Here is a 19,418-nt window from a genome sequence, read left to right on the forward strand (position 1 = left end):
CCAATTCATACGCGACTTGGATTTATAACCGCCCAAATTTTGACGCGTGGATCTGCCCACTGTTTAGGTTTTCGCTAACACACAGAACACGATTTTGCTGTTAGATTTTCGCTGTGTTTACGTCGCCGCGTCGGTATGCGTCGACGGTAATGCGACGCCAATTAGTCTCGCGGATATTTGACCGTGTAAACTAGTCGAAAAGCTACGCACGTAATAGGCCTGATGAACAAACAGGTATTGGCGTTCATTATGCGCTTCCCATACGTGCGTAGCGTTGTACGAGTAGTGTTCGCGGATATACAGCCTCTTTTTCGATGTATTACTTTAATTGATATGGAGACAAAGAGACCCAGTATGCGTCGTTTCTACCATTGCTTTTTGGTGAGTCTACGTAAGCTCGTAGGATGGCGCTACACACTGCATAATACTACAATAAGCAGCTCCATTTGGAACTTGGTCCCAAATGAAATTATCTCGATATTTTCGATCGTAGAATACGCCAATGATGTATTAACTACTCATCTAGGATATCCCGTTTAATACACGACCTAAAAAGGATCCCTGCAGCACCCCCGCTTCTACCATCAACAGCTCTTCAAAGCTGATTACTATTATTTTAATCCCGGACGCTTCTCCACCATTTTAATCCATTTTTAATTCACCTGTCGCGACGCGAGAAGAACGTTTTCGCAGAAAACCTACGCGGTTCGTGTCCGGCCTGTATGGGTGGTCCGAAAATTGCAAAGCGCGGATTTCTGCCAGTCGAGAGGCACGCACCACGTATACTTACGGAGAAATAGGTGGTTGTAACTTGTAATTGTTGTGGGAAATTATACATGGCGTGTTTACATGGATTGCCATGACGAACGACCGGTTGTTGGTAATGGGCGGAAGAGTGGTAAGAAATTAAGACCTCTGGTATAGAGGTAGACGTGGATCAGGTGTTTGCGGTAGAATATTGCGGATACATTGACGCGAATTGGGTGTTCAAGGTTTTGGTTTATTGGTTTAATAGGTTGTATTAAAAGACCTATATGAATTCAATTTCATAAATTAGCAAATAGTGTCAAGAGAAGAGTGTGAGCTTCAGTAGAGTTCAAGCAACACAAGCGAGCAGAGCGAGGGCTAGTTATAGTTGAGGGCTTCTAATATTTCAGAGCTCCAAATAGTTGAGACTGCTGATATTCAAGGTCTGACAATAGTTGAGAACTCCTAACAGTTGAAGACTACTGGCTGTCAATAGTTAAGGTCTACTTATAGTTGAGAGCTTCTATTAGTTTACAGCCCCAAATAGTTGAGACAGCTGCTAGTTAAGGTCTGACAATAGTTTAGAACTCCTAATAGTTGAATACTGCTAATAGAAAGGCTGCCAATAGTTGAGAGCTCCTAATAATTAAGGTCTGCTGATAGGTGAGGGCTTCTAGTAGTTCAGCGCTCCAAATAGTTGAGACTGCTGATAGCTGAGGTCTGACAATAGTTAAGAACTCCTGATAGTTGACAGCTCCTAATAGTTGAAGAGTGCTGATAAAAAGGCTGCCAATGGTTGACAGGTCCTAAAAATTAAGTTCTGCTAATAGTTGAGGGCTTCTAATAGTTCTAAACAGTTGAGACTGCTTATTAAGTTCACAAAATAATTTTGAATGACCCTAAAGTGCAGATGATCGAGATAGCAGAGATTGTGAAGATATCATCTGAATGTATACATCATATAATTCACTAATATCATAAGAAAGCTGTGTGCAAAATGGGTGCCACGCGAGCTCACAATCGATCATAAGCAACAACGTGTTAATGATTCTGAGCAGTGTTTGAAGCTGTTTAAGTGCAATAAACCTGAATTTTTGCATCGATATGTGACCATGAATGCAACATGGCTTCGTCATTTTATTACGGAGTCCAATCGACAGTCAGCTGAGTGGACTATATACGATGAACCGAATCCAAAGCGAGGAAAAACACAACAGTCAGCTGGCAAGGTTATGGCATCAGTATTCTGGGATGCACAAGGTATAATATTCACTGATTACCTCCAAAAACGCCAGACCATCAACAGCGATTATTATATAGCGTTATTGGATCGTTGAAAGGATGGAATCGTTTAAAAACGGTCACATTTGAAGAAAAACAAGGGGCTGTTTAATCAAGACAATGCGCCGTGTCACAAATCGATGAAAACAATGGCAAAATTGCATTAATTGGGCTTCGAATTGCTTCTGCATCCACCGTATTCGCTAGATCTGGCCCCCAGTGACTTTTTCCTGTTCTCAGACCTCAAAAGAATGCTCTCTGGAAAGAAATTTAGCGCCAATGAAGAAGTTATCGCCGGAACTGAGGCCTATTTTGAAGCGGAAGACAAATCGTACTTCAAAAATGGTAACGAAAAGTTGTAAGATCGCTGTAATCGCTGTATCGCCCTCGAAGGCAACTATGTTGAATAATAAAATCGAATTTTGCCAAAAAATGTGGTCGACCGGGGACTTTTCAATTGGCCTGTTATAAGATATAACTACAAAGAAAGAATAATAATGAAAACGGATTGAAGTGGAATCAAAACCGTAAATAGTAAAAAACTGTGATCACAGTCAGTGTATAACATTCAGCTATCAAGCTTGTGTATATTTATGGCTTCATGTATATTTATTCATTCAATTTAAATTGTAGTCTTACTTATTTATCTGGCCTAATGTACCATTTGTTCAATGACAACTGTAAAGCATAAGAAAAAATAAGAATTTCTGTTATAGTTTCATTGTTTTTTCCAACGCATCCACTCTAACAATATAGGAGGAAGTAACAAACCATTGTTCAAAACTAACACCGTTTTTTCAATCGGAATAAAATCCCAATCAATTAATTCCAAACCTCGAGGCCATCTCTCCACCCTGAACCATCTCCCATTACACATTAACTCGCCGACGTCTCGCGTAACAGCTGTTTCTAGCTTGTAAACAATGGCGGGCGATCCAGGTGGAGGCGCCTAATTGAAACAAATGGAGGAGGGAACATCGCGCCTAATGGAAACAAAAGTTTTTTACGTCGCCGAAAATTTGAATGGCTGTAGTGGGTGCACCGCGACGTCCTTCTACGCTCCCGACGCCTCCGTGCGTCAAACAAGGCGTAAGACGTCGGCTATTTAAGTGTTCGCCTCGTCGAATTGTTTACTGGTCCTTCGAGCCGGATAGACTGATTGACGTAAATTTGTCAGAACGGTAATTTGCCTCTTTTCCTGGCAGTGTTTCATTGTGTCTGCACAGTCAAGACAACAGCTGCAAATGAAGATGACGTCGGCCTGGGAGGTGTAAAGGGGAGCGGGTGGAATTGTTACGTTCTTAGGTGAAGTGGATCGGGGTACTTAGGGATGTCGAGTCTGGGATGAAGAGATTTGTGTGAAGGTGACAAATATAACTGTCTTCGACAACTGCAGGCTGATAGTTAGTAAATTTGCTTGAATTCTGTCGGTAGATCTTATTGCGTTTTTAATGCTAGAAGCATTTTTCCCATTGGCATTGAATTAATTCAACAAAATTATTTTTTGATTTTTTCGTGACAGCCTCTTTTGGGCGTCCACTCTCTTCGGTGCTCATTTCACCACGTTTAAACTTAGCATACCAATCAATGATGATGGTGGATTTTCCTGCTGCAGATCTTGGAAACTGATCATCAAGTCAAGATTTTGGTTCAACTGTATTTTATCCCTTCAAAAAGCAATATCAGCACACGAAATTCTTTTTTTTCCATCTTTTTTCAAGTAACAAAAGTAGCTACACTCACAACGTAATATCTCATAAACTAATGGTCGGACTGCTGTCAAATTTTGACACGTATCATTTGAAAGTCAATATCATATTTGCACATTTTAAGAAAAAATTCCAGCATTTGGATTTCGTCGATTATTTTGTTTCTGCAGACTGTTTGTTTTACTTTTTTCTTTTACTAATAAGTACCAAAATTTATAATACACTGTATAAATATACATAGATGGCTAATTAGATTGTAATTTTGAGTAGGAAATTTATATTTTTGCCGTTGAAGATATATTGTTTCTTTAATTCAAGCTAGTATGAGAACTAACAACAATTAACCTGTATCTCAAAAACTAGAATTTTTGTAATTTTTGAAATCATCACATCCAAAAATTCCGAAACCAATTTTTTTTTCATTTTGTAGGTCTGCCTAATCAGTTTATAGCCACACACCCAAAACCTCTACAGGGGGTGCGAACAAACCAGATGTCCAGATGCAGATCTTCCTCCAACCACCCAACCAAAAAAAAATGCGATGGTCGTAAATCCAAACTTTACACAATTCATAGACCACCCATACGGCCTGACACGGATCGCGTGGGTTTTCCATCCAGGACGTCTCTCTCTCGAGGTGCCAGAGCCACCGTGTATCTAAGGTAAGGGACGTTATCTCTCCACCGTAATCGCCTATCTGAGATAAGATCAGAGTGTGTCACTTTTCGGCCGACACAGCGCTTGACAAAGCAGGCGTTGGTATAAGTGGTTTCATTTTTCATCCGTACCATCTTCATTGATTGCAGCAAACGGTCTCTTTTATCTGAGGTTTCTAGGGTTGGGTTTGTTGGTCTTCATCGTTGTCTTTTACGGTTACGTCTTGAAGTAAATCATTCTGGAGTTGTATGAGAATTTTAAGGGTTTAAGTGCCAATAAAATCTTGTGGTTGAGTGTCTATTTGAGACGGAGATGTTAAAGGTCAATTCTAGGAAATGGAGATATCGAGACGAGGATATTAATTTTGATGGTTTAGGTGAAAGATTTTTGAAGCAAGAATGTGTGAATATTTGAAAATAATCAGCAGTAATAATATACCAACAGTGATTGAATTTTCATGACTATATTTCATGCTTTTTTCGAATGAACAAATCAGTGGATCTAGTCAATCCAAACTTGACTCTTGACTTTGAATGTCCTATAAAGGCAGAATTGCTGTTTCAACCACTTGAGTATCAGTTTTATAACACATTGTAACGGGTTTTTTTTTCGGGGTATATAACTTTAAGTTGGCGTTACTGTTCAAGATGGCGACCGATTTAACAGCTGCCAAGTGATTTATTCTCATTTTGGTTTGGCAATTCATTTCATTATGATTAAACTCACGCCTGAACAACGCTTGCAAATAGTTCAATTTTATTTCGAAAATAATGGTTCTGTGCGGAATAAGTATCGCGCACTACGTCCATTTTATTTTGTTTAACGATGAGGCCCACTTCTGGTTGAATGGCTACGTCAACAAACAAACTGACGCATTTGGAGTGAAGCTTATCCTCAAGTGTATGTCGAAACACCGTTACATCCAGAAAAACTGACTGTTTGGTGCGCTTTATGGGCTGGTGGAATCATTGGTCCGTACTTCTTCAAAAACGATGATGGCCAGAACGTTACAGTCAATGGTGATCGGTATAGAGCCATGATTACTAACTTTCCATTCCTGAATTGAACGACCATGATGTTCAGGAGTTGTGGTTCCAACAAGACGGCGCAACATGTCACACAGCTCGTGCCACAATCGATTTATTGAAAGACACGTTTGGTGACCGCCTAATTTCACGTTTTGGACCTGTGAATTGACCTCCAAGATCTTGTGATTTAACACCGCTAGCCTACTTTTTGTGGAGCTATGTAAAGTCATTGGTCTATGCGGATATGCCACAAACCCTTGACCATTTGGAAGACAACATTCGCCGTGTTATTGCCGATATACGGCCACAAATGTTGGAAAAAGTCATCGAAAATTGGACGTCCAGATTGGACTTTATCCGAGCCAGTCGTGGCGGTCAAATGCCAGAAATCATATTTAAAATGTAATGCCACAATATTATCTTGCGGATAAATAAAATTCATGTCAATCGAATAATCCATCGTTGTTTTATTGCAATTTAAAGTTCTATACCTCTAAAAAAACACCCTTTATATCACAATCCGACAACGTAATCTAACCATGTTGGGGACATGTAAAAATCGCGTATACTCCCTCTAACTATTATTACTCTATGGTAGACATCAACAATGAGTTTTCACCCCACTCTATGATGATGACTGTCAAAACCTCTATGATCCTAGCTGTCGAAAAACCATTTTGTAAACGACGTGCTTACGTTTACGCCTCTTCGAGTAACACTTATCACCAGACACGTCACTTCCAATGCGACTTACCTCCAACGACATGACGTTCAACGTTACTGAATATTCAAAACCCTGTCAAGAGTTTGACGCCCGAACGCATCGGAATCGACGTCCCATGTGGCGTCTTCGAGCATTTAAAACACGCTTTGGCTCCCTGAAAGATGTACCTTGACAACGTCAGAATATTCTGATAGCTGCGATCATCGTTATGAGGAATGAAATTTTTCCACGCATTTTCTCGTTTTGTTTCTGCATTTTTTGAGCAAAGATCTTATGCAGGATGTTTTCCCTTCATTTCTTAATAAAGGGTGTTTTTTTTAGAGCTATAGAACTTTAAATTGCAATAAAACAACGATGGATTATTCGATTGACATGAATTTTATTTATCCCCAAGATAATCTTGTGGCATTACATTTTAAATATGGTGTCTGGCATATGACCGCCACGGCTGGCTCAGATGTAGTCCAATCTGGACGTCCAATTTTCGATGACTTTTTCCAACATTTGTGGCCGTATATCGGCAATAACACGGCGAATGTTGTCTTCCAAATGGTCAAGGGTTTGTGGCTTATCCGCATAGACCAATGACTTTACATAGCCCCACAGAAAGTAGTCTAGCGGTGTTAAATCACAAGATCTTGGAGGCCAATTCCTAGGTCCAAAACGTGAAATATGGCGTTCATCAAACGTGTCTTTCAATAAATCGATTGTGGCACGAGCTGTGTGACATGTTGCGCCGTCTTGTTGGAACCACAGCTCCTGGACATCATAGTTGTTCAATTCAGGAATGAAAAAGTTAGTAATCATGGCTCTATACCGATCACCATTGACTGTAACGTTCTGGCCATCATCGTTTTTGAAGAAGTACGGACCAATGATTCCACCAGCCATAAAGCGCACCAAACAGTCAGTTTTTCTGGATGTAACGGTGTTTCGACATACACTTGAGGATTAGCTTCACTCCAAATGCGGCAGTTTTGTTTGTTGACGTAGCCATTCAACCAGAAGTGCGCTTCATCGCTAAACAAAATGAAATGGACGTAGGGCGCGATACGTATTCCGCACAGAACCATTATTTTCGAAATAAAATTGTACTATTTGCAAGCGTTGTTCAGGCGTGAGTCTATTGGTGATGAATTGCTAAAACAAACTGAGAATAAATCACTTGACAGCTGTTAAATCCGTCGCCATCTTGAACAGTAATGCCAACTTAAAGTTATATACCTCGAAAAAAACACCCTATATTTTCTTTTTAATATAGCCACCTATTTCTGTCGTCCCATAATTGTTTGTTTCTCAATTCAGTTTGGTATTTAGAACTTGCAAAAAAACGTACAGCCTCTCGCTCAATTTCAAATAAAATTTGTCCATGCACATTTGAGAAACCAGCTGTGGTTTGAAAGCCAACTGAAAGCACATTCAACTGCCCTATTGAATATTAGTGGACCTAATACAGAACCTTGATGGACACAAACCTCAGTTTCCCATAGTCGACTTATTTCATTCTCTATTTACATTTCAGTTTCATACAAACACACTTGCTACCTCTCCAACATAATCAAAAACTATCTGACCAATTACACCACTACAATTTCATCTTTCACGTAATCTAAAGCCCTCTTCACCTAACGAAAAGATCATACTTCGACGTCGTCCCTCATTCATTCCCTCCAGGATCCACCGATAGCGAAATAGCGCTGCAATAATAGTAGTCGATGGTCCTGAAAAAGGGAAGGAGTGGTGGGGGGGTGGAAAGATCACCTATCGTCCCGAGCTTTAGCAGCCATGCGCCGGCGAAATCTCCAAGCACAACTTTCAGTTCCAGCTCCGGAACCTGCCTGCTCTTCGATCAGTCCAATCCCGCCCTGGCTACGATACGCGCGTAGCCTTACGCGAGACCTAAAAGCTGAAAACACGTCGCGAACACGGTCAAAAAGCTTCTCGTTCAAACTCTGTGCGTTTCACTAACTTCTATGGTCGTGGGAGTCACAGAATCGACGGAGTGATCGGATCCGATCCGAACCAGAGATAAACCTAATTGCGATCTGCTCCGGATAGATAAAACAGGCCTCTGTACGTTTTTCCAATTAGCAGAGGCACAGAAACGGGCTATCTGTGTGCCCCGTTATCCGTCATAGATTATAATGAATGCTGCAATTTCTGTGATATCAATTAAATCCCGGTGATGGCAGATCTGTTGCAGAGGAACGATGCCGGGCAATAACAGTTGGTGACAGTTTCCGATAGTGATTTGTTACGTTCTGTTCTGTTTTTCGCGATTGACTGGTTGGGTTGATACCGAGTGGTTCAAACTGTGATATATATATAGGGATATGTGGTTTTGTTGACTTGATTGTCTTCAGTGGTTGGTGTAGAGCTGGTCGCTGTTTTTTGTTTTTTGAAAGATGACGATGTTGAATGGGTTGGTGCTTTTGGTGGTGTTCTGGAGTGGATACGTACAAGGTTTGTTGTTTTTCTTCACTAAGACCATTACAGGTGTGAAGAAGAGACTGCTAGATCTGTGGTTGGGCGATAATAGGACGAAGGGGATTAAGTCTTGTTGCTGATAAAGAAATTGCATTCTTTCTTTCGAGAAATCACAATAATAATAGTCAAATTGAGGATAAAACTAAATCACATATGACAGATTCACAATTCGTTCACAGTGGTTGAAATATTGAGATATTTCATACTGTTTTTTGTGAATTATCTTCGAAATCAAATGAAAATTTGCCAAAAATTGAAGTATTCACGACATATCTTTCTATAACTATTAAACATTAAGGTTTTATTTGAGAACAACAGCTAATTGCTTGAATAAATGTTTTCTACTCATTTTAATTGGCTATTTATGATAATTTCTTGAATAATTTACCAAATTACTGGTTGCATCTATGGTTTCTATCACAATTCATTCAAAAAGTGCTCTAAATACGTAGCTATTCCATATTTGTGAGTTGTGCAAGCTAGTTGCTTCACCACATGTATTCACTAACTTAAAAGGGACTTTCAAACGAATGAAATTGAAAGAACTAGGTATCGAACATGGAAGTACATAAAATCTGGAATGTGCATTGAATTGATTCAGGTCTTGATTTATCAGCTTTGAATAATAATCAGGTACAAGAGGAAACAATCGTTAAATGGAAGATTTATAGTTCCTGAAACATGGCAGTCAATCAGGGAATTTTAAATTTCTACTACCTATATCGGTGTTTTGTGAAGTTGTCAGACACCAACTATAGATAATAAAGTCTAAAACTCGGGAAATCAAATATAATATCTGAAATATTGGATTAACTTGGTCTCTACTTTGAAATTCATTTTTAATCGAAAAATAAATGACAGTTATCATATTTATACTTTTTAACTCGATAAATTACAATTGTTTAGCTACATATTAGCTTATACCTAAGTAGCTATTGAAAATGTAGAATCTGAAGAAGCTAATGTGTAGCGAAACAACTGTAAGTTATTTCACAAATTATAAAACATGCGGTAACAATTAATAGTCAATAAAAGAATATATAGAAATTGAAGAAATATAGAATCACAGAAAGTTTATTCTAGATAAAATATCTGAAAATGGGTAAAACATTGACGAATCTTATTGCAAAAATGGAATACGAACGAATAGAATGTTTTTTTTTCAATTTGGGTATACAAACGATTACTTTCCTAGTCTCTGGATTAAGAAATTGAAGTACCTACTCCAAAACATCTTTAAGCTTAAACAAACTAAATGCGGTGGATATAATCATCTTTTTTCAAATTTCTTGAAGTGTGGAAGACCCTTCTTTCCACCCCTGACATCTCTGAGAAACCGAACACCAAAAATAATAGCCAGCACCCAAAATCGAACAATGTATCTTTTCACTTATCTCCGGGGACCTGCAAACTCCAAGGTGAGAATCCTCAAAGAAACGCAACAGAATAGGGCTATTATTGTTATTGTTCGGCGTTAAATAGCCTGGTTAGGTAAATGCCTTTCTGGCAACAGCTGTATTCAGCCGGCGTGAAGAGAGCTATACTCTCCCTTTTCTTGTATTCTATTTTTAAGCCTCGGCTGATTTCAAAATATTGGCCGTATCGGTTTCTGGAAGGATCCGTGTCATGCGATGACGAGAGAGACTCGGCTAATGTTGTTTTTGTGGGCCCCAAGAAGCCCTGACAAAAGTAGCAATCTGAACTTGATGTTCGGATGAACGACTCTGAAGTAATACATTCCTATCTTTTTCGCTTTTTGTTGTTTTAGGGTACGGTCTAAAAGTTGCAGAAAATAACCTATCTCTAACTGTCGCTTCTAACTCAATCATTCCAGACATTCACGCAAACTTTAAAAGATGAATTAATCGTTAATATTAACTATTAATTCGGAGAAAACTCCTTAATACATATTTCAGTTCATCTAGTCGTCCATCTATTTGTGTGTCTATTAATAGATTAATTTGTCGTTAACGAAAGATTAATTAATTGCTAATATTAATGATTAAGTTCATGAACATTAAACGGACTCGTTAATATATGTTTTGATTCATATTGTCTTCTTTAACTAATACGTATTAATCTCGGTATTAATAGATAAGTAATTAGTCATTAACAAGAGATAAATTAATTGCTAATATTAATGATTAATTTCGTGAATATTAAGTACTCGTTGATGCACGTTTCAGTTGATTCAGTCGAACGTATATTCGTGTGTCTTCAACAGATGCCTATTAATATTAATACATAAATAAGTCGTTAAATGGGGATAAATTAATTGCTAATATTAACATTAATTTCTCGAACATTAAAAACTGTTCGTTTTGTATTAATGAATGATTAAGACGTTAACAGGGGATGAATTAATTGTTACAATTAATGATTAATTTCGTGAACATTAAAGTACCCCTTGATTTATAAATATAGAAATAAAAATAGAAATATTAAAAAAAACCTCAGATGTAAAAATGTAATCGTATTTTTGTTTGATTAATTGCGATTTTCATCGACTAAATTTATCATTAACAAAAAAAACTTAGAACATAACATATTTGCTAACGAATCACACATTAATACAGTATGTTAATGATTAAAATCGTAATATGTTCAAAGAAAAACGATTGAGCTGAGATTGATGAGTATCTTTGGTTGAAACAACTTGAGTTTTCATTTTTGTACTGTCCGCTCATTTTTTTTTATTCTGCTCAAAATAGCATGCTTTTGAAAGTGATCAAAACGTCTTAATTCTGATGAAATTATTGAAAAGTTACTGTGTCTATCGATTTTTGGGTGTAACCAATACGATTCGATACTTAAATTGATCGATTATACGAGATATTAACAAATCATTACACCTACATTAAAAAAAAACTCTTTGCTTCATATAATTCCTTTTCTATAAACACAATAACATCATTAATTCTTCAAACTTGAAAGAAAATCACTGAAACTCCACTCCATCTATTGTCGAACGAAGTAACCAGATACTTCTGATTGAGCTGTTCCCCAAATAACACCGTTTTTTCACATAAAAACACATTTTTTGTTACTGTTTCGGCCTGTTTTCTGTCGGCCGATCGTAAAATTCCACCGACTATTGCCAGGAAGGTCGTAAAAATTAAAAAATCATTAAAACAAACACCCGTACGGCATTAATTTTATTGCATTGGAACAGTGATCCCATTTAACAGCGGGGTACCTAGTTGAATTTCCAATTTCAATACAGGAAACAGGTATCGGATAGTAGTAGGCCATTGTCATTATTTTATATTACAAAAGCCTGTCCGTCCGTACTTTGTACGCGTTATTTGTAGAGTTGTCGGTGGAGATGGGGCATTATCGTCGGTGTTTTTGTTAACGATATCGATGTTCGTACTGTCTATGTCTCCAAACAGTTTCATAGAAGTGGAATCAATTGATGGAGGTTTGTAGATACAGAATAGGATAATATGTATACTCAATCTGCATTTATTTGCATTTTGAAATGATTTTTAAATCATCACTCAAGATCTGAACTCTAAGTTCAGTAATTGCTTAGTATTCGCTCTAAAATTAAATTACCTGTATAGATGTGAGATTTCTCTTTGATACTATTTGGTAATAAACATAGAGAGAGGGAGCATAAATGTCATTTTCAGTAAGCAAATTTTGTCCCCAACATAAACTATCAAATTTGACAAGAAGCGCGCGGAAATGAAAACAAATCAGTGATACGATATTTCACTCAATTCGCGAGTTTCTCCACGAAGAACGCACTTCTTATGTCCCGTAGTAAATCAGCGTTTCATATTAACTCAAAATATATTGAAATAAATACCTAAATATATCAGAAATTCAGAAAACAAACTTCAAGCGCGCCAAACAACGTGAAACAATCGATGACATTAGGAGAGCAAAATTAGCCAAACCTTGGATTTCAGCAGGTAGATACAGAAAATAATAAATATTCTGCTTATTATAAATTCGACAATTAGGAAAAATATCGGATTCCAAATATTCAAATTTGCATATTTAATCTGGAATCACTGAAATAAATATATTTCATTCAATATAATATACATTCATAACGATATAGTAAAATTGTGTATTTGAAAATAAATCACAATCCGACAACGTAATCTAACCATGTTGGGGACATGTAAAAATTGCGTATACTTCCTCTATCTATGTTTATTTCTCTATGGATCTTCTGAAATTCAATTGGCTTTTTTGAATTACATTGTACGTTTTCAGAATTACAATTGGAAAAGGTGTAGATACAAAATGTACAATTCTAGAATTTGTAAAACTACAAAATCATTGATTTCGTTCGGCTAAACAGTATCGAAGCGTGGGAAAGATCGAAAAAGCGTGGCAACTGCGGCAAAAGCGTGGACCATGACAAACCCTACACCAGTACAGTCGATTTTAAAATTTCAATACAGGAAACAAGTATCGTCTCGCAAAACGAATAGTAGACCGAACTCATTATTTCGAATTACAAAGCCTGCTGTTCCATTAAGAGCTCGGTAAAGTTTACAGCGTAACGTATCAGATTTATCAAAACGTGTGTAAACCGATCCTTAGCGTATCCGTACATACGATTTTTTTTTCGCGTTGTTGAAGAACAATGGGATTTTTTTATTAATTCGAATAATGGCATTCGTTACAGTGTCGGTTTTGTGCTATTTTTTATGGTGGTGGTACCGGTTCTCTAGGTTTACTTTGTACGCAGACACACACCGCCATTTTAGTTCTCCTGTCAGTGTTCGGAATCCAAACAAACAAATTGTCATTCAAATTAGTACGTTGTCGTTGAAGAAATTGGCTTATTTTGATAAATGAGATTATTTAAGGAACGATTTTACTATTAATTGATAGACATAAGGCACGAGATTAATGCCAGTAAGTTCGAACTTGAAGTTCAACTAATAAACACGGCTTTTTACAAAATCTGGGGAATGATACAAGATTCAAACTTACTGGTATTAACCTCGTTCCTTCTGTCTATCAATTAATACTGGAATCGTTCCTCAAATACTCTTATTTATGAAAATAAGCCAATTCCTTCAACGACACCGTACTCATTTGATTGACAATTTATTTGTTTGGATTCCGAACACTGACAGAAGAACCAAAAATGGCGGTGTGTGACGTCACACTAATAGAGCTTATTGGAAAACCCTTTATGTATGAATAAGAGGTTTGAAATATTGGCTTAGCATTTTGATTTTGTCGAATAAAGATGATTTATTTGGGTACAGATAATATTAGAAATTGACAGTAACACCTTGTTGAATGAATGGAATCTAAGAAAGAACAAAATCCTCATTGAAAAGTATATTAAAAAATTGCAATCATTGTCACAACAAACTGTAGAAATTCAACATTTTTTCCTTACATTTCTTCGAACATCTTTCAAGGATTCCAATTTTTTTCAACCCCCTTTCAGTTCAAACCCTCATCTCTCCTCTTATTCTCCAGTAGATCCGTCATCCCCTTCGAGTAATAGGTGTTAAATTCCTAGGATCTCGATCACCAAACCCCCCAGGGGTTAAAGACCTAATACAGGGCCGCTTTAAATTAGGGTAATTGTTTTCTAAAAAGCGAGGAATCGTGATTTACGCACCTGTGTAACGCAAACCCGCGCCATAGATAATGAAAGGGTTGAAAGGGGCCAGATCTTAAGGCCAGTCTCGATATCATCCGGCATTTCTTTGAGGATCCCCGATAAATATCTGATTACCGGTATCTGCTGAGGGTTGGGGCGTAACGGAATTTTTAATTTGTGAAAGGGGTATTGTTTCGCGTAATAAAATGGGATTAGAAGCCTGAGGGGGTGTCGATTTGGGGGGTGCTTTACCGGTGTGAAAATTTCGGAAGGGTTGGTCTTGGGAGGCGTTTGATCCTTTTGAGATTTTTAATTTGGGTGAGGAAGGGGTTGTTTTGGAGTGGTGGAGTTTATTACTGTTTCGTCTTTCGATTTAGGTTTATTATTTCTAATTTTGGGACGGTGAGGGCTGAGGGGGAGTTTCCCCAAAGATTTTCACGATATAGCAACATTCTGCATGTTTTTTCTACGTATTTGACGTGAAGAATGAATAATTCCATCAAAACTTATGTATATCATTTATTGCTTCTTCTCTTTTTAAACCATTTTTATTTCTTCTCGCCCAATACGCTCTATTAGTGTGACGTCACACACCGCCATTTTAGTTCTCCTGTCAGTGTTCGGAATCCAAACAAACAAATTGTCATTCAAATTAGTACGTTGTCGTTGAAGAAATTGGCTTATTTTAATAAATAAGATTATTTAAGGAACGATTTTACTATTAATTGATAGACAGAAGGAACGAGATTAATGCCAGTAAGTTCGAACTTGAAGTTCAACTAATAAAAACGGCTTTTTACAAAATCTGTGGAATGATATAAGATTCAAACTTACTGGTATCAACCTCGTTCCTTCTGTCTATCAATTAATACTGAAATCGTTCCTCAAATACTCTTATTTATGAAAATAAGCCAATTCCTTCAACGACACCGTGCTAATTTGAATGACAATTTGTTTGTTTGGATTCCGAACACTGACACTGACACTGACTTACGGCCGGTTTCTGAGAGGCCAATCAACGTAATATTCAACTGTCAATTCTATGGTCAACCGCCATTTGGGCTGCTGAAAGTTAGGTTAACTCCTTTTATTCGAACATTCTGCCAGTTAACACAGTGGTCAAATATTACACGTATATTGTACGTCAAGCGTCATTTTGGGTTTCTGAAACGCATTTTAATTTTTCTTTTCAAGTTGAAAGCTCCAGATGGCATAGATTAGTTAGTTTTACACTGTACAACATTCCAGAAACCCAAATGGATTTGACATCGCTGTTGAGTTGAATGTTGTTTTAGTTGAACAAAGATTTGTTCAGTATTTGAGAAACTAGGGGTTAGTCTTATCAATGTTACCCCACCTTCTTCTTTTTCATTAATCCATACCTGCCCAGTTGGTACGAATTGCCAACATACAGAACCATAAATCACTACTATCCCACTTCAATAAACAATTACCCCAATTCACGGAGATTACTTAAAACCCTCATCGCCCATTCGGTCTCCGCCTCTGATAATTGCGCCCCTAAAAATTTAACACCTATTAATCGTTCTACGATAAAGGAGCTATCGTGTACCCGGGGCATAAGAAACGTGAGTTTGGGGCATCTGTAATAAATTACGGAGCCTCGGGCAGTCTAGGGATCTATGGGACTGGTACAGGGAAGGACTAGTAGAAGGGTTTCTTCGTCTGACCACTTCTTGTGTGGTCCATTGTTTGAAGTGTTTATGTGAATCGGAAGGATGACGAGGTGAATTTTTGTCGGTTTATGTTTGGATTTTGTGAGGGAGTTATTGAAAAGGTTTTGTTGTTATTAGTTGCCATTTAGTTGTCAACTAATTGCCTATCAAGTTTCATTCGGATCGGATAGGTGTTTTTCGAATTATTGAGAACCGTTGGACAGATTTTGCTCTTTATAGAAGTTACCAGGTACCTTGATATCAATAAAAATGTGAATTTATTTTTAGAGAGATAAAAACCTCTTCAGCTCAAATATGAATTCAGCCAAAGATTATTTGTTAGTCCCAGAATTATTGAATTGTGACTGAATAATTTGAGAATGAACAGTTATGGCTTCATGATTTTATCTGGCTCAAAATAGCCCCATCTTTTTTCAAGATTGGATGAACTACAATGTATTAACTAACTCAAGATGAAAACACTCCAGCTTCGTTGTAGTGTATTTAACAGTCTAGTTTGTCCTAGTTGCATTTCTGAACAATCTTGTTTTCGTAGAAAAATTGAAGTTTATCAGATAAGAAAATGATCATGTGGACATACAACTAAATCTCCTGATACGGCTCTTGCCGGCTTTTTGCTGTTTCTAAAACTCGAATTATCACTTCGAGGCAGCAATTTCCGGTCCATAGAAGATGTAAAAGATAATTCGTGGAGATCACTGAACACGATTGCTGAAAATTTGCATAAAAAATGTATAATGGATTATTTATAGACTTGAGTCTTTCAACCAAGGAAAGGGCCTTCTTTGTAGAGAATACAATAAATTTGGATGAATATACATATTTTGACCGATTCTTGGTCCTTTTTTTTAAGTAGTTCTATTCATTTTCAATCAACCACAAATAAAGCGTCACTGAAACTTTAATATCTCGTCCAGAATTAACTGTATGGCGCCAAATTTAGAGAAGCGTCTCTCAAAGCTTAGTAGTTACAAGAACAGAAGTGTTATGGTACTTGCAGTGCCAGGGACATATTATTTCATCAGAATGAAGTAATAAAGGGATTCCAAAATCGTCTTAAACACTCGCATATTGACAGATGTCAATCTAATCAGTCACAGCGTCGATCAATTACCACATCTGTCGATTCTAGCTCTTAACAGCTTATCATCAGGAGACCTTTGTCTGGCAAACTCATAGTAATTACAACTTATCCCAAAATTCCCGGCCACAGCTGCAAAAATAACCCAACGTAAACATCTGAATCACAATACGTCATCTTCGGGCGCAAATTACAGCCCAAACCCCCTTTTAAAATATTCAAGAAGACACCCCCTGAACAAACACACACGAGTCCTGGACTACAAAGTGGGACCGACCTGGTAACTCGATCTACGAAAATTGCCAAGGGCCCTCCCTCAGGATTTCCCTGGCTACAAAATAAATAATTTGTCACGTGGGCCTCCGGCATCCCAGATATTTAGCATATTAGGCGTTTGGGTTGTGAATCGGAGGTGACAAATGAATCATTTCCGGTGGGTGTGGCACGTGACCAGGTGCGCGCTTTCGGACCTACTGTATATACCTAGCCTGGGAGATGTGGGCTGGACGGGTTCGGCGTTTCTTGGGGATGTCTGGGTGCTCCAGGGGCGGTTCAGGGATTTTTTTTTCGAGGAGGAAGTAGTTTTCGAAGCGTTTGTCTCTTTTGGACTTTATCTGGTTGTGGAAATCCACTTTTTAGGGTAGTTTTGTTGGGTTGGCAGCTTTCACTCGTTTCTTGCTTTATTTTTATTGGTGAATAAAGTATCAGGCAGATATAACGAGTGTTTTTTTTCGAGGTATATAACTTTAAGTTGGCATCACTGTTCAAGATGGCGACTGATTTAACAGCTGTCAAGTGATTTATTCTCAGTTTGGTTTGGCAATTCATTATGAATAGACTCATGCCTGAACAACGCTTGCAAATAGTGCAATTTCATTTCGAAAATAATGGTTCTGTGCAGAATACGTATCGCGCAATATGTCCATTTTATTTTGTTTATCGATGAAGCGCACTTCTGGTTGAATGACTACGTCAACCAACAAAACTGCCGCATTTGGAGTGAAGCTAATCCTCAAGTGTATGTCGAAATACCGTTACATCGAGAAAAACTGACTGTTTGGTGCGCTTTATGGGCTGGTGGAATTATTGGTCCGTACTTATTCAAAAACGATGATGGCTAGAACGTTACAATTACAGGTGATTGGTATAGAGCCATGATTACTAACTTTTTCATTCCTGAATTGAACAACCATGATGTCCAGGAGCTGTGTTTCCAACAAGACGGCGCAACATGTCACACAGCTCGTGCCACAATCGATTTATTGAAAGACACGTTCGCCTAATTTCACGTTTTGGACCTGCGAATTGGCCTCCAAGATCTTGTGATTTAACACCGCTAGACTACTTTCTGTGGGACTATGTGAAGTCATTGGTCTATGCGGATAAGCCACCAACCCTTGACCATTTGGAAGACAACATTCGCCGTGTTATTGCCGATATACGGCCTCAAATGTTTGGAAAAAGTCATCGAAAATTGGACGTCCAGATTGGACTACATCCGAGTCAGCCGTGGCGGTCATATGCCAGAAATCATATTTAAAATGTAATGCCACAAGATTATTTTGCGGATAAATAAAATTCATGTCAATCGAATAATCCATCGTTGTTTTATTGCAGTTTAAAGTTCTATAGCTCTATAAAAAACACCCTTTACTTGCATAACGATATAGTAAATTTGTTGATTTGAAAATATATCACAATCCGACAACGTAATCCAACCATGTTGGGAACATGTGAAAATTGCGTGTACTCCCTCTATCTATGTTTATAACTCTATGGTAGGAACAATATAATTTTCGCTCAAACCTACTCTCACCACATTTCTTCTCACTCCCAATCCTGCCAACCTTACAGCCAACACCCAACAAGCGAAATATCAACCAATATCAATCTCATCCTTTGATTCACGTCGTCTCAAACTAACCGATATCTTTGCTTTGCTCGGGAATTTCTCAAATCCCCTATCTCCCTCTCTCTTTCACTCCAAGCCCAGCAAAGTTTATCGCCGGCAAACATTTTGAATCTTATCTTGTTTGCACTGCAAGCGAATCAATCGAGAAAAATAAACCCGTCTAGAAAACTCACACACACACAAATCTTCGGTCGACCCAGTTTTTCCAAAGCGACGCTGGCGACGTCGCGTGACGCCGCGTCGTTCCGACGAATTAATTTGTCATTTTTCGTGTGTGTGATCATAGGGGGTCTTATACGGAGTCGTGTACGGAATTGCCGACAAGGGAATTGGATTTTTTAGGGGTCCTGTCGATACCTTAGCGGGATCGCGAGTTATGGCAGTCCGGGCGACGAAAACGCAGCTTAACATCGACAGTTTTTGGATTCGTGGGCTCACCCTGTATAGGAAGGGATGTACCAATCGCGTACATTGACTCACTTTCGTTTTGAGCCTCCTACGTTCCCCA

At 38.1% G+C, this 19,418-nt stretch overlaps 1 protein-coding gene across 2 annotated transcripts in view; it reads left to right on the plus strand.

Moving 5' to 3' along the window:
* The first annotated feature begins 4,167 nt into the window (after positions 1 to 4,167).
* Positions 4,168 to 19,418, plus strand: part of LOC123681786 (roundabout homolog 1-like) — a 195,460-nt gene continuing 180,209 nt past the window's right edge. Inside the window, exon 1 of one of the 2 annotated variants that reach the window (XM_045620077.1) lies at positions 4,168 to 4,399. Coding sequence is in view for 1 of the 2 variants with exons in the window: in XM_045620076.1 (XP_045476032.1) it covers positions 8,552 to 8,609 (58 nt within the window). In the remaining variant the exon portion in view is untranslated. Of the gene's footprint in view, positions 4,400 to 7,953; positions 8,610 to 19,418 lie in introns of those variants that run through there. The other variant, XM_045620076.1, reaches the window with a different exon arrangement.

The sequence above is a fragment of the Harmonia axyridis genome, chromosome 6, assembly GCF_914767665.1.
Source record: "Harmonia axyridis chromosome 6, icHarAxyr1.1, whole genome shotgun sequence".
Taxonomy (NCBI): domain Eukaryota; kingdom Metazoa; phylum Arthropoda; class Insecta; order Coleoptera; family Coccinellidae; genus Harmonia; species Harmonia axyridis.